Source organism: Dipodomys merriami, unplaced genomic scaffold (genome assembly GCF_024711535.1).
Source record: "Dipodomys merriami isolate MVZ:Mamm:240054 unplaced genomic scaffold, mDipMer1.0.p SCAF_6, whole genome shotgun sequence".
In the NCBI taxonomy this organism is placed as follows: domain Eukaryota; kingdom Metazoa; phylum Chordata; class Mammalia; order Rodentia; family Heteromyidae; genus Dipodomys; species Dipodomys merriami.
Window position 1 is genome coordinate 5,870,684 of NW_027206179.1, and position 26,898 is coordinate 5,897,581.

A 26,898-nucleotide genomic window follows, 5' to 3' on the forward strand; every position below is an offset into this window, starting at 1 on the left:
GACTGAGAGGTATTTGGGAGTTCCTTCCATGTTATCTACCTTCTTGGGGGCTGCGAAAACTGGGTTCTTCCTATGGTTCTGGGATTCTCAGTTTGGGTGCAGTTTCTTGGCCTTTATTGTGGTCTTGTTGGTTTTCTATGTGTAGGACATCTTTAAGAATCTTTTGTAGGGCTGGTTTGGTGGAGATGTATTGTTTCAATTTTTCTTTGCTGTGGAAGGTTTTTATTTGGCCTTCAGTTATGAAGGAGAGTTTAGCTGGGTACAGTATTCTTGGTTGATAGTTGTTTGTTTTAGGGCATGGCATACATCATTCCAGGCTCTTCTTGCTTTGATTGTCTCTGCTGAGAAATCTGAGGTGATTCTAATTGGTTTCCCTTTATACGTGATTACGCTTTTTTCTCCCTGACAGCTTTAAGGAACTTTTCCTTGTTTTGAGTTGATCCTGTGTGGATTATAATGTGACGGTGGGATGTCCTATTCTGGTCTGGTCTATTTGGGGTTCTAAAGGCTTCTTGTATCTGAATAGGCCTATCTTTTTGCATGTTTGGGAAGTTCTCTAATAGGATCCTGTTAAACAAATTTCCTAGACCATTAACTTCTGTTTCTAGGTGCTCCTCTACACCCATTATCCTTAAGTTAGGCCTTCTGTTGGTGTCTTCCAGGTGTTGGATAGATCTATCATATTTTTTGGACTTGTCTTGGATGGTTGTATGTTCTTTCTCTATAATATCTAGGCTGTCTTCAATCCCTGACATTCGATCTTCTGCATGGTCTAACCTGCTGTCAAGACTCTCTACTTTGTTTTTTATCTCTTTTCCTTCTAATTGGTCAGCTTTGATGGCTTCAAGATCTTTGTTGAAGCTCTGTTTTAGGTCTTGTATGAATCTCTTTACTTCCTTAATTTGGTGTTCAGTGTTTGTCCTCAAATCACTTAGTTGATTGGATATGGTTTCTTTGGACTCCCATTCCTTCTGTTGGGTTCCATTCAGCATTCCCTTTGTGGTCTCCCTGACTTCCTTCAGCTCTTTGTTAATGGATTCTATGGATGCCTTTAGTGATCTTTGTGTGTTCTCTACCTGGTCTCTCAATTCCTGTATTACTCTTTGTTTAGCTTCCTCACGTTCATGGGAATCCTGCAGTTCTCTTTGAGTGTTCTCAGCCTGCTCACGCCATTCCTCCCTTTCTCTTTGAGTATTCTCAAGTTGTTCACGCAAATCCTGTATCAGTTTTTGAGTAGCTTCCTCACGCTTATGATATTCCTGTATAAAATTCTGGGATGCCTCCTCTCTCTCCCTATCACGCTCATAGAGAGTCCTTTATAAGTTGTCAAACTTCTCATTTATCATGTTTGCCACCAGTGTTTGTAGAGCTATTTGGGAACTCTCCTCTGGTTTGTTCATTATCTGATCTGACCCCTGATTATCAAGTTTGGGAATTGAGATACCCGAATTTGCCATTTTTCTTGTGTTTTTCTGGCTTACTCTGCTCATTTGAGATGAAGATAGCACCAGTTTTATGCTAGAACACTATCTTAAGGCAACCATCAACCAAAGTTTGCATTTGTACAGTCAATAGTCTACAGATACAATCTAGTTCAACAGATACATCTATTCAACATCAAACAACTATATTTTAAAGGACTTCGAACCTCAGAAAAGAATTTGGAAAACCAGAAATTATTAGGATTAGGGAGAGTTGTGGGTAAAAAATAGGAATAGATTGGTGTGGGGAGGCACAGGGAGAGTTAACTATGTCCTAATCACAATGCAGGAAATGGGTTGGGTAGGTTGCAAGTAGAGAGAGAGAGAAAAAGAAGAGAGGGATAGGGGAATGAAAAGAGACCAGAAAAAAATAGAAACGTAAAAATTATTGTTATTATAGAGATTAAAAGACCATCTATTTAGAGAGGAATGTGAATATGTTGAGAGAAAGGGAGGGACATAGAGGAGTTGTGAAAAACTTTAAGGATGGGAAAGGGAGAAGAAAAGATCAGAAGTTCAGTAGAGCTAGACAAAAAACAAAAAGATAATTAAGAAAGAAAGAAAAAGAGAAAGAAGATAAGAAAAGAAAGTTAAACGCTCATTCACATATTCCTAAAATAAAAATTATAAGAGGAGAAAAAAAAAAGTTACTGGAAATCAATTATTTTTTCAGAAGAGGCAAAAATTAAAGATTAATAAAAGTTTTAGAAGAGAAAAAAATTTTTTACATATATAAGGTAAACAAAAAACAAAAAACAAACAAAAAAAGAAAAGTAGAAGAAAAAAAAAGAAAACAAAAGTCCTTTGATTTTTTTTTTGGGGGGGAGGGGTGGGAAGAATCCTGTATCTACCTTTTGTCTGTCACCAGCCTTTAGTTGGAGTCTCTGGTCAGCTTGATTGATTTCTTAAGTCGGTTTGTTGGAAGAGGCAGAAAAATGCTCTGCTTTACCCAAGATTTTGAGATCCCCCTCCCAGGTTAGTTTTCTAGGAGGGTGATCTGCTTTGAGAATCACAGAAGAGGGGGATGCAGTGGTGAGGCTAGGTTCTGGGTAGAGTTGAGGCCTTTCAACAATCAGTAGCTTTTTCCTGGGGCTGTTTTGTGCAAAAAAAAAATCTCCCAGAGCCCAGCCTGGAGCCGTTCTCAGGGATTCTGTTTTTCAATTGATTGTTGAGGCTGCTAGAGGGAGGGGCAGCCTCTGGCTCTGGTTACCCAGTGAGGGAAGCCACTCCAATGGCTGGCGCCTGAGCTGGGTGACTTTTCCCTGGATGGAGCCGAGTCTGGCAGGTCACTTCGCTGTTAAGTTCTTGTGACCTGCTAAATGACTCGTTTTATTCCAAGGCCTGGGTTGGAGCTGGCAGCTCCTCCGAGCTTTGTCGGTATCCAAGATGGAGATCACTGGTGCTGGGAGGGGAGGGGTGGCCTTCCCTCCTCTGCTCCCTGAGAAGGAGTGAGGACGTCGGGCTTCTACTCACGCCGAGTCTTGGATCCTGGGTCGTCTCTGGTCTGCAAGCTGCAGGATAAAGATGTCCACTCTTTGTTGGTTCTTGCTGATGTTGAGTAGAATCTGGTCGCCCGCTGCGTCTGGCTCCTTCTTCCCGGACTCTCTGTGTGAGTGTTCAGGTATGGCCCTGGCTGCGGTCTCCGCCGCTTGCGACCCTGCCGCTGCCGCCGCCGCGGCTGCTGGCGAGCACTCAGATGTGTCTTTTGGCCTTGGCTTCCCTCTCTTGTCTAACTCTCTGTCCTGTGATGGCACACTTGGTGTGATTCTCTGGCTTAGGACTGTTCACTGGAACTCTAAAACTGCTTTCTATGCGAGAGCTTGTTCAGATTACAGCTTCTCCTCCGCCATCTTCCCGGAACTCCAATGAGTACATTTCTTAACAAGCATTGTAGCCTCCTCCTTTATTTCCCCTTCCCATCCCTTCCCAGCATCCCCCCACACCCCCTTCACCCAATCCTCCCCCCACACCAAAGTTGTAAAATTTTGTTTTCAACAGGACAACAAAAATCAATTACACTTTCTTTGTTAAACATCATGCCCCCAACAAAATATATGAACACAATATATTTTACCAAACATTGTTTTATTGTCAACTAAAAATTTAATTTATAGAAAGCTCTGGTAAGTGACTTAGCCATGTATCTTTTAGAAATGTAAATGTGAGAAGAGGTTCAAAATCAGCCTGGGAAGGTAAGTTTACAAGACTCTTAATCAGAAACCAATCAGCTAGCAATGGAGCATTATTTAAGTGTTAAAGAAGTCTTGAGTGAAAAAGGTAAAGGACAGTATAGGCCCTGAGTACAAGTATGCATAAATGAATAAAATTATTATCAGAAGAAACATGTAAAGAGCTCTTGAATGGACAAGAAATGAGTGCACTTGTGTCTATTTCTCTTAAATATGTAATTCTGCAAACATAGTATAGAGCCCACTAAATCAACCGATATGAAACAATAAGTAAACCTTGTCTGACCAAGAATTTGAAATGTGGTAAATAAAACTTTTTTCTGTTTGAACAGATTGTAAGTAGTGATGAAATTACAAAAACAATCATATATATATATATATATACATATGTACATATATATATATATTTAATATTCAAAATTCTTGGTTTCAAATAAACCCAGAGTGAATAATCAACCATAAAAGAAAAAGTATATCAAGGCAAGTAGGGTCCTATTACTATGCATGGCAAACTTTAATCTTAAGAGAGAATTCCAAACATCTCATGTATTGTAAGCTCAAATCAAAGAGAATTTTTTGTACCATGTACAAGTCATTCCTAAGTTATATGAGGGAAGCAGTGTGAGAGGGAAGAGGAAGATAAAGAATGAGAGGGAGAGAGACAAAGAGAAAGGAGACTGGGAAAGAGACAAAGGTCCCACAAAAGAGATTCAGCATAATTTCAAAAGATGAAAGTATGAGTAGAAATATACAAGTATTGAACAAAACAATATCTAAAGACAACGTTAATAGTGTACAATTGTGAAGAAGGAAATATTAATGAAATGGATTTGAGGGCTCGGCAACATGGAGGTATGCATACAGGAAGTTAATATACTGAAAAATTTAAAAGAGTTATTGAGAAAGACAAAAGTGAAAAGACATTAAAAAGAGGGGATAATAGAATTAAGTGCAGACTGAATAGGAGGAAACAAAAATACGAAGCAAAATTCCAGTTTAAATTGTGATCACCATCACTTGTGACTACCACTGCTAGGAAAATTCACACTAGATTCTTAGTATTTCAGGTATAAATTCCATAATACAAATTATGTCAAGAAGAGATAATTACTGTAAAATTAGATCAGAGCTTGTATATAAAATCAAACCTATGTGCTTAATTTTAAGAATGATTATTTCTCTTACTGTGTTTTAAACCTCAAGCCATGCAGAGAATTTCTATTTGGCATGAACAAGATGATGTAACATGTTGGGGCAGAAATAAAACCTAAGAGCCCTACACCAGAGGCCAAGATGGAGAAGACCTCCACAGCCACCATGACCTTCCCCTTGACACTGTAGTAGACAGCCAGGAAGATAATCCACACACTGCATAACACCAGCATGCTGAAGGTCAGGAACTTGGCTTCATTGAAGATGCCAGGCATGTTCCTGGCCAGAAAAGCCATAGTGAAGCTGGCCAGGGCCAGGGATCTCAGGTGTCCCAGAACACAATAGTAGGCAGTGAGTGATGTGGCTATGTTCAGAGTGTGCATCTGTGTCTACAAATGGAGGAGTGGTTCCCAGACAAAGTCCACAGAGAGTCACCTGGATGAGAGTGCAGATGGGGTGATGAGGTTAGGAGCCCCTGATACCAGCAGCCACCTCATACTTCTCCCCGGGTAGTGGCCTTGAAGGCCAGAACCATAGTCACTCTTTTGGGCAACAATGTGGAAACAGCCAGAGTGAACACAAATCCAAATGTGATCTGCTACAGGATGCATGTGACTGGTTTGGATGGTCAAGAAAGACCATGGAAGAGAGGAATCAGAAGATGAGCGAGTTGAGCAAAATATAGCTGAGAGCCCGGTTATTGGCCTTGACAATTGCAGTGTCTTGTGTTAAAAAATATCCCTAAAACAAGAGTAGTTAGTATAGAGAAGCAAAGAGCCATACAGGCCAGAGCCATGCCCAAGCTCTTCAAAAGCCAGGAAACTTGCTGTTCTCAGGAGGCACTTAGTCCTCTTTGTGTTGGCATACTGATAATCTGGACACTTCACACATTGCTCCATAGCTGGTGAGACATGTACTTTAGCATTACTTCTTTTTACTAAACTCATTTTCTTCAAAAATTTAGGAAATTTTTCACTTAAGTGGAATCCTGAGATGTCAGCATTTACCACCATTTACTATCATAAAAGTGTTTTTATATTTTTTCTCAAGCCATAACCTCATCTTATTTTTATCTTCTTCTTTATACCGAATTTTTATTGTCAAGTTGATGTATAGAGGTGTTACAATTACATACATAAGGTAATAAGTACATTTCTTGTCAAATTTGTTACACTTCCCTCGTTTTTCTCCTACTTTCCCTCCCTGCCAGTCTCCAACCAATGAGTTGTACACATAATTTCTAACATATTGTGTATATTGCTGTTGTATTGTTTCCCACCTTGTCCTTTGCCTCACCAATCTGTTGGTTCTCTTCTCTTCCCTAATTCATATACACATACATAAGTCTAGGATACTAAAAGCAAATATAGTGACAACAGGGGATATACCATAGTGAGAAAAAGGTACAAAAGATGCATGAAATCACATACTATGTTAAAACCAACAACACCAAAATTTGTTTGTGTTCATGTCCTGGAGTTCATTTTGCTTGGCATCAACTTATAGGGTCATATGGACATAGGTATTGAACTCTTCTGTTAATCTGCTAAGATTATCCTACACATATATTAATTAATGCAAATAAGGGAATCCATGGAGACTATGTTTCTTTGGGTCTGGCTTAATTCACTTAATATAATTTTTTTCCACATCTTTTCATTTCCTTACAAATGGGGTCGTGTTCATGCTTCAATCATTTTTTATTGTGAAATACTATAGAGAGGGGTTACAATTACATAGGCAAGGTTACGAGCACATTTCTAAACAAGCATTGTTCATTCCTTCTTTGTTTCCCCCTTCCCATCCCTTCCAATCCCTCCCTATGTCCCCACACACAAATGCCAAAGTTGTAAAGTGCATTTTTCAGTATAACACCTTGTACATCTCATTGTTGCAATGGGTCCACCTATATCCATATTTAAAGATTTGTTTTTTCCCTTTAACTCCACAAATTTTACCAACCTCAAATACAGTGAAAACAGGGATTATACCGTGGAGGAGGGACATACAAAGCAACTTTTTTTTAACATTTTTTCACTCAATGACTATCACATGTATTGGCAATGTAATAGTTGGGCTACTATAATATCTTATTAAAATTTTATACACTATTTCTCACTCTAGTTAATGGTTCTTCAATCATATTTTAATGTCCCCACATGTTTCTGTAAAACATTAATGTTAACTTGTTGTATATTATCCTCAATTTCATTTCATTACATTTGTCTTACCTATTCGCCTGTGAAGCTATAGGGAAAGATTGACCACTCTTGGACTTTCTATATTCATGCTCACCTTATACTGAATCTAGCTTACAGGGCCTTTGTCCTGTGCTAAGAAGAGCTCTGGGCACTGAGAAATAAATATATGGGTGATCAATGTTTTCTGTGTGCATAAAATGTAACTTTCAAGATGAACACTCTCCATAATAAGTCTTAGGTTTAATTCCCTGTTAGAATTGAGACTTGTCCTAATGGTTCGTGATAAGAAGGATTCCTGGAGATAACTTTGCCTGTAATAGTCTGCAAAATGTTACTAAATATATAATTCAAAGCTAGGAGTTATCATGTTACAGTTAGCAATACCACCACTTTTCAGAATTTAGTAATAAACAGGGAGAGGAGCATGGGCTCCGTAATCTTAATATACAACTTTTACATTAATTTGTTTGGAAAATTAGGGAGAGATAAAAATATTTCTTCATAAGTCACAGACTCACCTGTCCCATTAGCAATCTCATTTTCTGGGTAAGGTATACAATCAAAGCAACGGGCAGCCTTTCCCTCCTGAGGAGATTTCCTGAGTCCAGGACCATAACTATCACTGCAGACAGAGTGAGGAGTCTGAGGAAAGGCAGGAATGTGCCATATAGAACACTGCAAAAATCCATTGTTTCAAAGAATGTGATTTTTAAGGATAATGTTTTATGCAGGTAAGTGCAGTTAATTTATTGAATTTTGATATAGATCCCATATTCCATGATTCCCAAAGACTATGTGCTACAATCTCTTTTTTTTGACAGTTTGATCAAGAGAAATTTATTTTACTTTTTATCTTTAATTGTAAAGGTGATGTGCAGTATGGGTACACTTACATAAGGTTGGTAATGAGTATATTTCTTCGTGAACAGTGTCATCCCATCCCACATTTTCTCCCAGTTTTTTTGCTCCCCACCCTACCACTTGTCACCTATCAAGCTGTATAAATCATTTTCAACATAGTGAATAGTATCAGGGCCGAATTAGTTCACCCTTTATCCTACCATTTAACAGGAAAGTAGCTTTGTTCAATACAGTGTTTGTTTCAGTCTAGAACCACAGAAATACGGATGGAGAAATACAAGACATAACATACATTTTTTAGATGAATTTTCAAAAATACTTTAGTTATATTAGGTAATTTGGATTTGAGGCTTTATAGTGCTATATGTAATATTTAATTTTATGTCTTGTTTATTGTGTTAAAAATCAAGATAGCTTTTTTCTTTTTTTTCTTTTTCTTTTTTTATACATAATATTTTTTATTGTGAAAATACCATACAGAGGACTTACAATTTCATGGGCAAGATAATGAGTACATTTCTTATCAAGCATTGCAGACTCCTCCTTTGTTTCCCTTTCCCATCCCTTCTCATCCACTCCAACACCCCCCCCCCAACGTTGTAAAGTTCGTTTTCGACATAATGACTTGTACTTATTGTTGCAATGGGTCCACCAGTATCTCTATTTAAACGACTTGTTTTCCCCCTTCCCCTGCAGAAATTTAACCAACATCAAATAAAGTGAAAGCAGGGGTGATACTGTAGGGGATGGACATACAAAGCAACATTGAAATAATCTTATAAATGCATTAGAAACAAATGTACAAAAGAAAAAAAAACAGGGGCTGGGAAGGTGGCTCAGTGGTAGAGCGCTTGCCTTGCATGCTCGAGGCCCTGGGTTCGATTCCTCAGCACCACATAAGCAAAAAGAAAAAGCCAGAAGTGGCGCTGTGGCTCAAGTGGTAGAGCACTAGCCTTCAGCTGAAGAGCTGAGGGACAGCGCCCAGGCCCAGAGTTCAGGCCCAACGACCAGACACACACACAAAAAAAAGACAAAAAACATTTAAATACATACCTTAGGGTTCATTTTCCTAACATCACCTTATCTGATCTTATCTGCTTGACTCATACATATACTAGATATTGCAATTAAGGGAAACCATGGGACCTATGTTTCTTTGGACTTGGCTTACTTCAATTCATATAATTTTTTGCAAGTCTTTCTATTTCCTAACAAATGGGGCAATGTCATTTTTTCTGATGGAGGCATCGAATTCCATTGTGTATATATACAACATTTTCTTGATCCATTCATCTACTGAGGGGCATCTGGGTTGGTTCCATAAATTAGCTATGGTAAATAATGCTGCAATAAACATAGTTGTGCTGGTAGCTTTAGTATAGTCTTGTTTGTAAACATTGGGGTAAAGTCCCAAAAGTGGGTTTGCTGGGTCAAAGGGGAGCTCAATGTGGAGTCTTTTGAGGAACCTCCATACTACTTTCCAAAGTAGTTGAACAAGTTTACACTCCCACCAACAATGAAGGAAGGTTCCCTTCTGTCCACATCCCCTCCAGCATCTGTTGATAACAGAGTTCTTGATTTTTGCCATTCTAACTGGGGTGAGATGGTATCTAAACATTGTTTTGATTTGCATTTCTTTGATCTCTAAGGAGGTTGAGCATTTCTTCATGTGTCTATTGTCCATCCTTCTTTATTCTTCAGTGAAGTTTCTCTTTAAGTCTTTAGCCCACTGATTTATTGGGCATTTGTTTCCTTGAGGATTGGTTGTTGGGGGATTTAATTTTTTGAGTTCCAAGAATATTTTAGATATAAGACACTTGTCTGTTGTATGGCTAATGAAGATCTTCTCCCAATCCGTAAGCTTTATATTGATCTTGCTAGCTATGTCCTTTGCCATGCAGAAGCTCTGCAACTTCATGCAATACCATTTTTCCAACCTTTCTTTGATTTGTTGTGTTTCCGGGTTTCTATTAAGAAAATTTCGGGTTTCTCCTATTCCATCCTGTAACGTTTTCAGAGTGTCTGCTTTGTCTCCAAGTTCTTTGATCCATTTGGAGTTGATTCTGGTGCAGGGTGATATATAAGGATCTAGCTTTAGTTTTCTACAAGTACTTAACGAATTTTGTCAGCACCATTTACTGAAGAGGCTGTCTTTCTTCCATTCTATTTTTTTAGCTCTCTTATCGAAGATTAGATAACTATAGGTCTGTAGGTTCATTTCTAGGATTTCAATTCTATTCCATTGGCCCTGAGGTCTGTTCTTGGCTAGTACCAAGCTGTTTTGAATAGTATGGCTTTAGAGTAAAGTTTGAAATTTGGTATTGATATTCCTCCAGCAGCATTCTTTCTTCGGTTGAGGAGTGCTTTTGCTATTCGGGGTCTTTTATTGTTCCATATGAATTTTTGGATTACCTCTTCTATTTCCTTTAAGAATGAGGTTGGAATTTTTATAGGTGTCCCATTGAACTTGTAGATAGCCTTGGGAAGTATTGCCATTTTCACGATGTTGTTCTTCCAATCCAGGAGCATAGGAGGTTTTGGTACTTTCTAAGTTCTGTTTTGATATCCTTTTCAAGTTCTTAAAGTTTTCATCATAAAGGATCTTCACTTCTTTGGTTAATTCCTAGGTATTTTATTTTTGTGGGGCTATTACAAATGGAGTTCCTTTCCTAATTTCAGCCACACTTTTCTCTTTGATGGCATACAGAAAAGCCATTGATTTTTGAGGGTTAATTTTATACCCTGCAACTTAGAAACAACTGCCCAATAAATAAGTGGGCTAAAGACCTAAAGAGAAACTTCTCTGAAGAGGAAAGAAGGATGGCCAATAGACAAATGAAGAAATGCTCAACCTCCCTAGCCATCAAAACAACATTGAGATAACCACCTCACTCCAGTTAGAATGGCTATAATCAAGAACTCTATTAACAACAGATGCTGGAGGGGATGTGGACAGAAGGGAACCTTATTGCATTGATGGTGAAAGTGTAAACTAATTCAACCACTTTGGAAAGCAGTATGGAGGTTCCTCAAAAGACTCCACATAGAGCTCCCTTATTACACAGCAATCCCACTTTTGAGCCTTTACCCAAATGTTTACAAACAAGACCATACTAAAGCTACCAGTATGACTACGTTTATTGCAGCATTATTTACTGTAGGTTAGGTATGGAACCAACCCAGATGCACCTCAGTAGGTGAATGGATCAAGAAAATGTAGTATATATACACAATGGAATTCTATGCCTCCATCAGAAAGAATGACATTGCCCCATTTGTTAGGAAATGGAAAGACTTGGAAAAAATTATATTAAATGAAGTAAGCTAGGCCCAAAGAAACACAGGTCCCATAGTTTCCCTTATTTGCGTTATCTAGTATATGCCTGAGTCAAGCAGAAACTGTCACATAAGATGATGTTAGGGAAATGAACCCTTAGATATGTATTAAAATGTTTTTTTCTGTCATGTGATTGTTTCTAACACATTTATAAGATTATTTTCTTGTTGCTTTGTATGTCCCTCCCCCACAGTATAACCCCTGCTTTCACTGTATTTGATGTCATTATAATTACTGGAGGGGAATGGGAAAAACAAATGGTTTAAATAGGGATACAGGTGGACCCATTGTAACAATGAGATGTACAAGTCATTATGTCGAAAATGAACTTTACAACTTTCGTGGGGAGGGATGGATGGACCTGGTGGATTCCGGAGAGAGCGGGAGTGGATGGGAAGGTATGGGAAGGGGAAACAAAGGAAGAGGCTACAATGCTTGATAAGAAATGTACTCATTATCTTGCCCATGTAATTGTAACTCCTCTGTACAGTATTTTCACAATAAAAAATAAAAAACATCAATAGCTTTTCTGTATGCCAACAATGAGAATATCATGGCTGTAATCAGGATAGCATTTATATTCATAATAGCCTCATATAAAATAAAATACTTAGGAATCAACTTCACCAAAGAAGTGAAGGTCCTCTATGATGAAAACTTTAAAAACCTGAAAAAGGAAATCAAAACAGAACTTAGAAAGTGGCAAAATCTCCCATGCTCCCGTATTGGAAGGATCAACATCGTCTTTTCATTTTCTTATCCAGTCTCTTATATCATAGTTTTACTTTTCATTGTAGGAGTATTTACACATATTTTCTTAGTTGGAGAGTCCTAGGTATTTGTTTTGTGAAGCCACCATGTAAGGGTGTAAATGAAGCTTAGTCCTAATTGACAAAAGGAAATGTTATTTTTCCAACTCTAAGTAGATTGTCTTTAAGTTTTATTTTTTGTATTACTTTAAGGTTTTAATAGAGTGTATAGTTAAAATTAATTTCACCATGTTAGTTTTATGTAAGCATATAAAGTCTTTTTTTTAATGTCCTGAATCCATTTCATTTTATTTCCTCTAAAAATTTTAAATCATCCTAATGGTCTTTATTGCTATATTCTGCTCCATTCATATGAAATTTCCAATGCTTGATATAATACATGTAACCTGTTTTACAGCAACAAAAATCAGATAAAAAGATATGAAATTTGATTTTCAATACCACACACACAAACACAGACACAGACACAAATACACACAACACAGAAGATAAGTAAACCATGACTCAAGGACCAAATCCAGCCTGTTTCTTATGAATAAAGTTTTAATTGTAACACAAATAAACATAGTACATATGGCTACATTTTCCTTGTTCCCTTTTTACCTATGTTCTTCTACCTATTTATCTATGAATTTTTCCTTTACATGCATTTACTTTCTCCTTATCTCCCATTCATCCAATCTTACTTCAACACATCAACCCATCCATGTGTATATTTTTTCATTTCTTCATTTAATAGAAAAAAGTTGTGTAAGATTACAGAAATCTTAAGAAAATATTAGCAAAGGCTACAAAATACTACGCAAATTCAATAAAACCACATATTCTCCCAATAATTTCACATCATACAATGAGAATTCAGTGTTTTACTCAATAATATAAACTCAATTCTATTAATGAAATCCCTTAAATTAATAAGGGATATAGTAAAAAATATGTCAGTGAAAACATGAATATTTTGATATTTGATTACCATACTGAGGAAGTTGAAAATTAATTACATTTTCATTTGTTAAACATTATGCCCTGAACAAAAAAAATATACACAATATTTTGTCAAATATTGTTATATTGCAAACTAAAATTTTAAATTATACAAAGTTATAGTACCTTACATAGACATTTATTTATTAGAAATGTAAAAATAAAAATTGGTCTGAAGTCAAACTGGGGAAGAAAATGTATGAGAATCTGATTTCCAATAAGACACAAACAGCTAAAAATGGAGTTCTGAGTCAAATGGTAAAGAAGGATTGAATGAAAGAATTAAAGGAAAATATAGGCCCTGAGTACACATATGCATAAATGAATTGAATTAATATAAGAAAAAATATGTAACTAACACTAGTAGAGACAAGAAATGAGTGCAATTGTGTCTATTTCATTTAAATATGTGATTTTGTACAAATTATATGGAATGGACTAAGTCAACCTATTTGAACCAATAAGTGATGCTTTTCTTATCAAATTAAGAGTTTTGAAATATGACAAATAAAAATGTTCATGTTGAACAGATTGTAAGAAAGATGTTATTAAGATATAATCTTATATAATTAATGTTCAAAATTCTTTGTGTCAAACTAATGCATGGTGATGAATCAACCGTAAAATATAAATGATATCCAGGCAAGAAAGGGATTACTATTATGAATAATGGACTTTAATGTTAGGAGAAAGTGCAGAATATCTTATACATTGTAATCATCAATAGAGGCTTAATTTTTGTAACATATAAATTTCATTCCTAAGTTATAAGATGAAAATAGTGTGAAAGGGAAGAGGAAGACAAAGAAGGAGATGGAGTGAATCAAAGAGAAAGAAAGACTGGGACAGAGAGAAAGGTCCCATAAATGAGACACAGGATAATTTCAAAAGGTGAATGTGTGAATGGAAATATACAAGTATTGAATAAAACAAACTCTAAGTACATTAAAGGATGTAAATTTGTGAAGAAGAAAATATTAATGAAATAGTTTGGAGGGCTCTGCAACATGGTGGTGTGCAGACAGGAAGTTAATAAGCTGAAAAATTTAGAAGATTTATTGAGAAAAACGAGCGTGAAAAGACATTATGAAGAGGAGATAATAGAGTTAACTACAGCTTAAATTGAGCAACATGGCAAATAGACACAATAGGTATCATTAATGTTGAATACACAGTAAAACAACAAACAAAAAAATCTTCTAGATAAATTTTATTTGACAATTAACAATACTTGAATAAGCATTTTGGATAAAATGATTCTAAACATTCTTAATCTAGGTGTAGAAAAATAATACCGTGATACTCACTAAATACTATGTTGAAAATGAACTATACAACTTGTTTGGGATAGCATGGGTAGGGAAAAACCTGGATGAGAATGGGGGAAGAGGTGACACTGTTCAAAAAGAAATGTACTCATTACCTGACTAGGTAACTGTAACCCTTCTGTACATCACTTTTATAATAAAAGTCAGTTAAAAGAATAATTGGATATTAAAAATTTTAGAGCTGGGCCCTGGTGGCTCACGCCGATAATCCTAGCTACTCAAGAGACTGAGATCTGAGGATTGAGGATTGAAGCCAGCCAAGGCAGGAGAGTCTTAGAGACTCTTTTTCTTATTTTAAGATTTTTAAAGAATTAATTTTCTTGTCAAAGTGATGTACAGAGGTGTTACACTTATATACATAAGTTAATGAGTACATTTCTTCTCAAACTTGTTACCCCCTCCCTCATTTTGCTCCCATTTATCCTCCACTTCAAACCCCGCCCCCACACACACCAAGTTGTACAATTTATTTCCAACATATTGTCTTGTGAGTATCACTGCTGCATTGGTTCAGCCTTTGTCCTTTGTCTCACCATTTTGCTGATCCCCTTCCCTTCCCTAACTCAGATAAACATCTATATGATATATAGGGTAATAAAATCAAATACAATGACAGTCGGGGATAAACTATAAGGGGGAAAAACACAAAAGAAAAAAGAAATAACATAGCACATTAAAAATAATGACAACAAAGTAAAACCTCTGGTTTTCATATCTTGGAGTTCATGCTGCTTAACGTCATCTTATATGGTCATATATACCTAGCTATTGAGCTATTTTGCTCATCCGCTAAGACTATCCTAGACATATATTAATTATTACAATTCCATTCTTTTAAAATTTTAAAATTATTACAATTTCCATTCTTTTAAAATTAGTTTATGCTTCATCTGAGAAACAGATGAACAAGAACAAGAATATAATGTTTAATCTGGTTGCTGTGTAAGAACACAATAAAATAATTTTAATGAACCAAGAAAAGGAGTTTTCAGCTTAGGACTGGAAAGACTGTTGAGTAGACAGATCCTAAAACAGTGAAATAATTAGAACATAAAAATTTCTGACAGCTCTAGGAGTTTTAGGAGAATTGAGATTTCGAATTTAGGAGAATTCAGATATTTCTTGGAATAGATACTCTGATATATTAGTAGCATATGCCTTCCCCCTACAATCTCAGTAAAATTTGAGTTTATTTTAAATGAGCTTTTCCTTTGTCTATTTCCACTTGATGTTTTAAACTATTATAGGGTGGAAAATAGAAAAAGTCTAAAGATTTCTGTAATGTTGGTACTAATTTAGAATATGGAAATAATAGGGTAAATCTTGAATTATTTTAAGTTTTTTTGTTTCAAAATTTAAACATATGTCAGAGATAGTCACTGTGATATGGTTATAATATTTACCTTTTGTTATAATAAGAAATGAGGAGTGAAAAGAATTAATCTTGGAAGAGTATCATCAGTTTTAAAAGGAAAATATCCCTTGGGATTGAAAATAGATTGTAAATGTATTTTTTTTAAATGCATTGCTTATTAATTACTAAAAAAAAAAAAGTACAGCTTAAAAAGGAGGAACCAAAAATACAGAACCAAATCTAGAGTTTAAATTGTGATCACCATCACTTCTTGACTACCACTGCTAGGAAAATGCACACTAGATCCTTAGTCTTTGAAGTATAAATTCTATAATATAAACTATGACAAAACGCATAATTACTGTAGATTTACATCAGACCTTGTCTATACTAATCAAACCTATGTGCTTAATGTTAAGAATGCTTATTTCTCCTACTGTCTTTCACCCTGAAGCCATATAAAGGATTTCTATTTGGCACTAACAAGATGGTGTAACACTTTGGAGCAAAAATGCATCCCAGTAGGCCAGCACTGGAGGCTAAGATAGAGAAGACCTCCACAGCCACCATGACCTTCCCCTTGGCACTGTGATAGACAGGCAGGAAGGTGAGCCACACACTGCAGAACACCAGCATGCTGAAGGTCAGGAACTTGGCCTCATTGAAGGTGCCAGGCAGGTTCCTGGCCAGAAAAGCCACAGTGAAGCTGGCCAGGGCCAGGGAGCCCAAGTATCCCAGGACAGAGTAGAAGGCGGTGAGGGAGCCCTTGTTGCACAGGATGATGATGTGGCCATGTTCAGAGTGTGAATCAGTGTCCACAAAGGGAGGAGAGGTTCCCAGCCAGATTCCAAAGAGAGTCACCTGGATGAGGGTGCAGGTGGGGATGATGAAGTTAGGAGCTCCTGATACCAGCAGCCACCTCATCCTTCTTCCTGGGGAAGTGGCCTTGAAGGCCAGAACCACAGTCACTGTTTTGGCCAACACTGTGGAAACAGCCACAGTGAACACAACCCCAAATGTGATCTGCTGCAGGATGCATGTGACCGCGTTGGGACGGCCGAGAAACAGCAAGGAACAGAGGAAACAGAAGATGAGGGAGATGAGCAAGATGTAGCTGAGAGCCCTATTATTGGCCTTGACAATGGCAGTGTTTTGGTATTTCACAAACACCCCAAGAACAGCAGCAGTTAGCATGGAGAAGCAAACAGCCATACAAGCCAGAGCTATGCCCAAGGGATCTTCAAATGCCAGGAAATTTGCAGTTCTCAAGAAGCACTGGTTCTTCTGTGTGTTGGCATACTGATGATCTGGACACTTCACACATTGCTCCATATCTGCTGAGACACGTACATTACCATTAATTCTTTTTATGAACCTCATTTTCTTCAAAGATTTTAGGAAATTTTTCACTTAAGTGAAATCCTGAGATGTCAGCATTTAGTATCATAAAAGCTTTTTTTTTGTATTTTTCCCAGGCCATAACCACCTCCTGTTTTTATCTTCTTTATTCAGACGTTTGTTATTGCAAGGTAATGTACAGAGGGGTTATAGTTACATAAATAAGGTAATAAGTACTTTTCTTGTCAAACATGTTACCCCTTCCCTCAATTTTCTCCTACTATCCTTCCCCTGAAATTTCTCCCACAACTTGTCCAGATCATTTCCAACATACTGTCTTGTGCATGTCGCTGTTCTATTGGTTCCCACTTTGTCCTTTGGCTCACCATTCTGTTTTTCCCTTCTCTTCCCTATTTCAGATAAACATTTCTAGGTTAAAAAATCAAATACAGTGACAACAGGAGTTTACTAAAAGGAGGGAAGTATACAAAAGATGCATGAAATCACATAGCACATTAAAAAACAACAATAAAGAAAGACCTCTTCTACCTGTTTCTTGAAGTACATTTTACTTACCATCACCTTATATGGTCATATGATCAAAGCTATTGAGCTATTCTGTTTATCTGCTATGATTATCCTAGACATATACTAATTATTGCAAATAAGGGATACTATGGAGCCTATGTTTCTTTGAGTCTGGCTTACTTAATATTTTTCCAAGTTTTTCCATTTCCTTACAAATGGGATGATGTTTATGCTTCCATCAGTACTTTTTACTTAAGATTGTTTTCACTCAATGACTATCACATGTGTTGATAATGTAACAGTCGGGATACTATAACATGTTATTAAATTTTTCTACAGCACTCACTCTCATTTACAGTTCTTCAATCATATTTAAATTGTAATTAAACAGCTTAAGTGTCCCCACATGTCTCTGTAAAACATTAATTTTACCCTATGATACATTACCCTTGATTTCATCTCACTACATTGGACTTGCTTGCTCACCTTTGAAGCTGTGGGCACAGATTAATCTCTCTTGGACATTGTATAGTCATGCTCACTTCTTACACTGAATTTAGCTTACTGGGCCCTTGTCCTATGCCAAGAAGAGTTCTGGGCATTGAGATACAAACATATGTGAGATCCCTGATTCCTGTGTGCATAAAACATAACTTCTAAGATGAACACTCTCCTTGATAAGACTTAGGTTTAACTTCCTGTTAGAGTTTAGACATTTCCTAATGATTAGTGTTAAGAAAGATTCCTGGTAGCTTTGGTGTGGTCTTGTTTGTAAACATTTGGGTAAATGCCCAAAAGTGGGATTGCTGGGTCATAGGGGAACTCTATGTGGAGTATTTTGAGGAACCTCCATACCATTTTCGAAAGTGTTTGAACAAATTTACTCGCCCACCAACAATCGAGTAAGGTTCCGTTCTGTTTATTGCAGCGTTATTTACTATATCTAAGATATGCAACCAATCCAGGTGCTGCTCAGTAGATGAATGCATCAAAAAAATGTGGTATATATACACAGTGGAATTCTATGCCTCTATCAGAAAGAATGACATTGCCCCATTTGTTAGGAAATGGAAAGACTGGGAAAAAATTATATTAAAAGAAGTAAGCCAAGCACAAAGAAACATAGGTCCCATGGTTTCTCTTATTTGCAATATCTAGTATATGTATGAGTCAAGCAGAAAATGTCACATAAGGTGATGTTAGGAGAACCCTAAGATATGTATTCAAATGTTTTTTTTTCTTTCATGCATTTGTTTCTAACTCATTTATAAGATTATTTCTTTGTTGCTTTGTATGTCCCTCCCCCACAGTATAACCCCTGCTTTCACTGTATGTGATGTCAGTATAATTTGTGGAGGGGAAGGGGATAAACAAGTTGTTTAAATAAGGATACAGGTCGACCTGTTTCAACAACGAGAAGTACAACTTGTCATGTTGAAAACGAATTTTATAACTTTGGTGGGGGGGGGGCAGGATTAGGTTGGGGGTAAGGAGAGCCTGGGAAGGGATGGGAAGGGGAAACAAAGGAGAAGGCTACAATGCTTGATAAGACATGTACTCATTATCTTGCCCAGCTAATTGTAACCCTTCTGTACAATATTTTCACCAAAAAAATTGTAAAAAGAAGAATTCCTGGAGATAACTTTCTGTGCAATAGCCTGGAAAATATAACCAAATATATAATTCAAAACTATGATCTATTATATTACAAATAGCAATAGCACAACATATCAGAATTGAGTTATTAACAGGCAGAGGAGCATGAGCTCTTTAATCCTAATACCCAACTTTTGCATTGACTTGTTTGGATTGAGGAAAACTAGGGAGAGATAAAGAATTTCTTCATAAGTCACAGACTCACCTGTCCCATTAGCAATCTCATTTTCTGAGCAAGGTGCACAATCAAAGCAACAGGCAGCTTTTTCCTCCTGAGGAGATTTTCTGAATCCAGGACCACAACTCTCACTGCAGACAGAGTGAGGAGTCTGAGGAAAGGCAGGGGTGTGCCAGTGACTGTTCAGATTCATATAGAACACTGAAAAAATCCATTGTTTTAAAGAATGCTATTTTTAAGGATAATGATTTATGCAGGCAATTGCAATCAATGAATTGAATTCTGTTTTATATTCCATATTCCATGATTTCCAAAGGCCATATGCTACAACCTTGATCTAGCCTGTTGAATCATTGAAAGGTATGGAATTTTTAAAAGGCTGAAGGTTGTTGTGAGAAAGTAATTTAAGTGTACAGCCCTATGGATTTTCCTTGAATTCATGCCATTATATTTTCTAACCTACTAATGTGTGACATGGGGAAGAACAAGTAGGAATCCACTTTATAGGGTTATGTGAACCCCAGGGTCATCTTATCTTTCTCTTTTTTCCCCAGTGGCCATGACATGGGACTTTCATCACAGATGCCTTCAATGATTCATCTTAACCAAAGGTGAGTAAGTAGCAAATCAAATAACCGTTAAATAAACCTCCGCAGAAGGCAGCAAAAGAAAGCTTTCAACCACATGAATTACCTCCTCAGGTACTTTATCACACTGTTAGATACCTACTGACATAAATGAAATTTACATACTATGACAATATTCAAAATCAACATGTAGAAACACATTTAGCTCTTTTGTTTCTTATCCTGGGGCTTGAATTCAAGGCCTGGACACAGGACTGAAGCTATTTTCACTCAAGGATAGCACTCTACTGCCTGAGTCACAGCTCTACATCCAGATTTGGGGTGGTTAATTGGCGATAACTGTCTCACAGAGTTTCCTGTGTGAGCTGACTCTAAGGTATGATATTCCAATCTCAGCTCTATTAGCTGCTAGGATTATAGGAGAAATTTGCTGTCAGTCCGACAGGTATAAATTTAAAGGGTGATGCTTACTGAAGTGTGTGTCCTTTAATTTATTCGGATTAGATCCAACTCACCCCTGTAGTTCCAATGGCCCATTCTACCATATCTTCGGATAAACACATTTGATTGCCATGTGGAGCATATGGAGAAAACTTTCCTACTTTCACCTCAAGTTGAAGACCCTCTGGAAAATTCCAAATATTCAGAATGTCATACTCTGGCTCCAGGTGTCTTTTCTCATCCCAAATCACTTGATCTCTAGTACGATTATAAAACTGGATGCTCTTCAGGAAAGTGTGCAGCTAAAAGAGACATTATCTTATAGTGAAGTAAATCCCAGAGTAAAGACAAAAAAACCTGAAGTAAGAAACACTCCTGATTGCATTTAATCTCTGATTCTGAATTCAAAAAGTGTAGTGACACACAATGAATTATCTCAAAAGAAAAGTCTATGGAGGAATAAAATAATCACTCTGAAAAATCATCTTTACTGGTCACTTAGAAAAGGAGTAGAAAGACTTTTTTCCAGAGATATCATTTTACTCCATCTTGCCCTAACCATTATTTTATGAATGTTTATAATTTAAAGTTACTAAATGTTTAATTCCAAAAGTTGAATAAAAATTGGTCTCTCATGAAAAATACAGATAATTCTGTTCATTAGGTCATTCTTTGCTTTGACTGAAGGAAAGAATAGGGAGAAAATCAATTTGCAGTTTTCAAAACACTCGGTATTAACATGATGAGTTATTAGTAACTAAATGGATTCATGAGAAATTTCCTGTTGGCTGATGGTTGTAAATTGAGCTGTGCAGATGGCTCAGTTAAGAGGATCAGGCTTGGAGGCCATCCTGGGCACAAAAGTTAGAGAGAATCATGTCTCCAAAGAACAATTTAGAAAAAAAAAAAACAGAAGAAATGCTGTGTTCAAGTAGTTGAGCACTAGCCTTGAGTACACAGAGATTCAAGGACATAGTCCAGGTAGAGTGTTCAAGTCCCTGCACTGGCCAAAATTAATTTACAGAAATGAGGAATATGTTTTATCGTGTTACTGGCCTGTTATTATTCTTACCAGAATATCCACACATGTCCAGATTACCTTAATTACATTGACACATAAAGAATCACATAAGGTTTTGATAAGCAAGTGAAATGTTTAATTTTTAACTGTGAGTCTATATTTGTTCAAATTTGTACTCATATTAATTTCTGATAATAGAAAGGAAAAGCAAAACAGTTGAGAAAATTGCTTTAAATACCGAAATACTAATTAATTTCAACAACCAACTTAGTATGACATATGAATAAACATATATTTATATTTGTGCATATACACACAAATCATATATATACAAGTACAGAAACAAGCATGCATACATGCAGAAATATTTAATTTCACGCAGGAAGGATCCCTACTAGAAAGTGCCTTTGCTCATAATGTGTACTCCTCCATAGAAGAAATTACCTGTTCTGGGGAAGGGACTCTTTGTTTTCTATTTCCCATTGTTTGAACTTCTCTTTGATGAAGAAACATCTCATGCAGAGCCTGGGCCACAGCATACACAGCATTGTATATATTGTAACTGTCTCCAGACATAGTCATTTCAAAAACATGCACAGGTAACCAATCCAAAGAGGCATCATGAGCACAGTTGTCCCATGTTATACAGTCAGACTCAGAATCTGAGCAATTAAAAGACAGAAACCACAGCCTTGCAAGAAAAATGTCTTCTGGGTATTTGGAAGGCTTAACTGTCTTAACAAAATCTGTGAATCCAGAAACTTCTACATGATGGTGTGTAAAAATAAGAGGTACATGCAATGAGCCTAGCATGAAATATTTCCTTTTCATGGTGAAATCCCACTGACAGTTCACAATACAAACTTTGCCATGTATAAAAATTTGCTCGATAAATATCATTAAAGCTATCAGTGAATCATTATCACCATATAGGATGAGGACACTTGCTGAAGATAGATTTATCTCTTTATGAACTGCCATGAGTTTGAATACATATGATGTATCTTGGGTTGAGATCATTAGCTCATATGCTACACAAACTCTGTTTTTGGCCATCTCTTTTTTCAATTCAGCAAGAATCCATGCACCATTCTCATCTTGTGAGGTCAATAGTCCCACCCAGTTCCAGCTGAAGTGAAGCAGTAAGGAGACCATGGCAGTGGCTATTGATGAGTCCTTTGGGGACATCTGATAGAGAGCAGGAAACTTGTTATGGTCACTCAGGGCATGATCAAAAGGCCCAAAGGTAAGCTAAAGTAAAAGAAAATTGGATGCTCCATGAATGAGAAGATTTCCATGCATTGTAATCTCAGTCTTGAATTCTGTTAAGAACCAATTGAAGTAGGTGGAAGGTAGGTTTTGTTTTATATTTTGAAAAAATAACTTACTTGTTTTTGAAATGTTACACAACATATCAACTGACTTATAATTGTCTCGATATTTGTCACTATTTCCATCAACTCCTCCCATCTGTATCAACCTGACCCACTCCTAATTCCATTTGCTTACATACCCATTGTATATCATATTGCTTTTTACCACCCATCCAATCCATATTTCTTTGCATTTTTCCCTTAACATCTACCCCACTTAGACAAGATGCTTCACCTTTTTGGTATTGATTTTTCATATTGTCAATAGCTCAGAAAAGTTACAACATGGAGTTCCACCACTGTGTATACCTTAATTTAGTCAGATTGATCATGTATATATGTAAGTAGATATATGTGTGTTCCATACTTATTTCATATTACATATTCATATTTTAGATGTAACTTTCACATATTTACCCTTTCTCATTCTGATTCTGATTTAGTTCACTCAATATAATATTTTGTGTTCCTGCATGCGTGTGTGTGTGTGTATGTGTGTGTGTGTGTGTGTGTGTGTGTGTGTGTGTGTGTGTGTGTGTATGGGTGTGTGAATGCTAGAGGCACAAACTCATGGCTTTTTGCACTTCCTTGGCAATTTACCTCAAGACTTGTGTTGACAAATTGACACACATATTCATCTTGTGCTCTTGATATTTAATTTGAGATACATGTTTCCTCATTAGTTAGGATTACTGCTATGAGCAATCAGTACACTCTCAACATATCTTCACACTGCTATATCATTTTCCATTTCCTGATATAGTAGAAAAATTATTGATAAGTTTTGAAACAATAAATTATTCATTTGTCAGCTCAAATCTTCTATATCTTTTTCCAAAGTATGAAAATATATATTTGCAAATATCTTTGAGTAAATACTCTTTGATACCACAAAACTTGATGGATTCATAAATAGAATATCTTCCTATCATTCTCTTCTAACATCTGAAATGCCACCAAATTAGACATAATTATATCCTTCCACACTTTGCACCCTCACCTGTGGAAATCTGTAGAGTCCTAACAATGTCCCAATCTGGTCAGATGTTATTCCTGATGGTCCTGTAAGTACTGCTATAGACCTGCTTTCTCTCATGCAGGAGTAGTTTGGAATCTTGTACTTCCCAAAGAGACAAGTGAAGGGATTCTTAAACATTGTCCAAGTTCTGAATTCAACATCATAAATATCAAATCCCAAAGTCATGTTATATAAAAGATCAGGATTTTTGTTGATCTCTTCAATAGCAAAAGCCAAGGCCAAAACACTCTGGTAGTTCTTGAAGATAAATCTGCATAATGAGCAAATAATTTGAGGAGGAATATTCCAGAACTTAAGACTATGATACATACATTAAATGCTTGCTTCGTTGTTAAGAAATATGTTAAAATATTACCTCAATTAGAATGGAATATGAATGTAGTGTCTTATGCTTGTATAGAGATATAGGTAAAGTGGGCTAGAAAGTTGGCTCAGTGATAGAGTGCTTGCCCTGGGTTCAATTCCTCACTGCCACATAAACAGAAAAAGCTGGGTGTGACACTGTGGCTCAAGTAGTAGAGTGCTAGCCTTGAGCTGAAGAGCTCAGGGACAGTACCCATGGCCAGAGTTCAAGATCCATGACTGGAAAAAAAAGACCTAGGTAATGACATGAAGGGCATTTCTCATGAATGAGATTCAGATACTTATTTAAATTGAGGAAGAGCTTGTTTTCCCCTTTACCACATGCACCAGGGAAAGACTGTTGTCCTGGATTTGGTTTTTATCAGACAGCATATATTTGTTGTGTTACATTTACATTAGGGCAACTGGCCATACCTGTGTGGAAAATAATTTTTGTGTTTTCAGTCACCCAGTTTGTTATGTGTTTAGAGGCATGTCAGGATAACTAAGGAATATTTAATTTAACTGCAATATTCAGAAGCTAAGTGTTATTTATGAATGATTGTATAGCAGCTCTGCTCACAGACCAACATATTGAATAGCTCTTACAAATAATAAAGAGAAAAAGAACTGAACTATTGGGGGCAAGGATTTTATTTTTATTTATCTAACACAATGAAAAGGATGTATCCAATTTCAAGGAACACATTTTGGAGACTGGAAATCATGACATGAGGATTGAGAAGAGAATTGTAGGTAAGCTTTGTATAGATATCTCAGTTCCAAGCATCCATGGTAAAATGCATTGATCGCTACTCTCTTCCAAATATATTTAGATTGAGATATTGTAAAGGAAGCAATGGAGCAAAATAGAAAGGATCAAAGTACTTTTCCTTCTTTCATTTTTTTGTCTATATGCAACAAGGATTTGTGTGAATGTCTGTTTGTTTTTGTGTGTATTTACATGCAATCTGAGATTGTGTTGGCATATTCTAAAGGATCTAATATAATGAAATGAACTGGTATTGTTTAAAAGGAAACAATGAAGGCATATTGGATATACTAAGGGAATGGATCAACTTGTTCAATCTATACTATATGTATTATGTGAAATGATCACAATCAAAATCTGTCATATTCAAAATAATCTAAAGAGAAAAAATTAGTAAGCTTATGGAAAATTTAATTGAACATACACATATGGAGGAATAAAATGTAGGAATGAAGATATGGGAAAAAGTTGTCAAAAGTTTATGAGAGTATTTTCTGAAAGTAACAAAGTAATAGTCCTAAAGATGAAATGATTATCAAATTTTGTTCAAGACATCTACAGCAAGCTGTCTTAGCATGAAGCTCCCACAGCTGAAATACATATACAGAGCGAATTCTCTAAAGTATAACAAAAATGAGACTCATATTCATATAGGTGTGCACCAATTTCTGTAATAGCTTAGTAGAGTCCATATAAGTCAACAAAACATGGCAAGAGCTCTTTACAGTTCTGAAGATAAAAAATTTAAATTATCCAACAAGAGTATTGCACCTAGTAATGCTAACCTGTAGAAATGGAGGAAGGATAAAAATGTTCCCAGAAAAGCACAGTTAATAGAATGAATCTCCATTAAGCCCTTCCTACGTGAAATACTAAAGTTAGTTTTTCAGACCACAAAACAGAAACATTAATGAACAAGAAAGATATACAAGAATATATACTCTGTTTCCTGTGAACACAATAAAACTTGATTAGATGAGCCTCACATACACCTAGAGAACACTTCACACAATGTCTTAGTAAACCATCTCTCACCAACATATTGAGCATTCTACAGGAGAGATCATGGGATAGGAAACAAAACAGCCAGATATAAAAAGTATGGAAATAGCTGGGTGCCAGGGGCTTAATCCTAGCTACTCATGGGGCTGAAATCTGAGGATCATGATTCAAAGCCAGCCCCTTCAAGAAAGTCCATGAGACACTTATCTCCACTTAACCACCAGAAAACAAGAAATGGCAATGTGGCTCAGGTGATAGAGCACTCTCCTTAAGCTAAAGAATGGAGGAACAGTGCCCAAATCCAGAGTTCAAGCACCATGACCTACCAAAAATTAAATAAATAAATAAATAAATAAATAATAAATAAATAAATGTCATTTAAAATACATTGAAGTAAACCAAGCCCAAAGAAAAAACATGCCATGATTGCCCTTATTTATAACAACTAGTATGTGTTTATGACAAGGCCAAAGCCATGTACATATGATCATATTACATGATGTTAAGTAAAATGGACCACAAATAGGGACACAAATATATTTTTTCTTTTTGGCTATTGGTTCTAATGTATTTATAATGTACCATGTGATATTTTGTTTCTTTGTATGTTCCTGCCACACAGTATAATCCCTATTGTCACTGTATTTAATCTTGGTGCCCTCCATCATGTATATACATTTCTCTAATTTGGGGAGGGAAAGGGAAAAAACAAAATGCTTACATAAGGATACAGGTTGACCCATTGTAACAATGAGATGTACAAAACTGTTGAAAATGAACTTTTGGGGGCATACTTGTGGAGTGGAAGGGAAGGGATGGTAGTGGGAAAACAAAGGAGGAAGCAACAGTACTCAATAGGAAATATACTCATTGAATTGCTCAAACTGTAACCCCTCTGTACAACACTTTTCCAAATAAAAACACACAAAATATTATTTAAAATACATTGAACACCTGTGCAAAC

The 26,898-nt window shown here is 36.3% G+C and overlaps 2 protein-coding genes across 2 annotated transcripts in view; both read right to left on the minus strand.

The window, feature by feature from the left end:
• Window positions 1–5,205, minus strand: part of LOC138813716 (vomeronasal type-2 receptor 116-like) — a 29,106-nt gene extending 23,901 nt beyond the window's left edge. The window contains exons 1-2 of the mRNA XM_070002099.1: window positions 4,938–5,205; window positions 2,955–3,159 (exon numbers count right to left, since the gene is read on the minus strand). Coding sequence (XP_069858200.1) covers window positions 2,955–3,159; window positions 4,938–5,205 — 473 coding nt within the window. The remainder of the gene's footprint in view (window positions 1–2,954; window positions 3,160–4,937) is intronic.
• A 48-nt stretch (window positions 5,206–5,253) lies between these two features.
• LOC138813717 (vomeronasal type-2 receptor 116-like) overlaps window positions 5,254–26,898 on the minus strand; it is a 33,543-nt gene continuing 11,898 nt past the window's right edge. Inside the window, exons 3-8 of the mRNA XM_070002101.1 lie at window positions 23,780–24,068; window positions 21,851–22,657; window positions 20,460–20,687; window positions 19,385–19,508; window positions 16,105–16,991; window positions 5,254–5,364 (exon numbers count right to left, since the gene is read on the minus strand). Of these exons, the coding sequence (XP_069858202.1) occupies window positions 5,254–5,364; window positions 16,105–16,991; window positions 19,385–19,508; window positions 20,460–20,687; window positions 21,851–22,657; window positions 23,780–24,068 (2,446 nt within the window). The remainder of the gene's footprint in view (window positions 5,365–16,104; window positions 16,992–19,384; window positions 19,509–20,459; window positions 20,688–21,850; window positions 22,658–23,779; window positions 24,069–26,898) is intronic.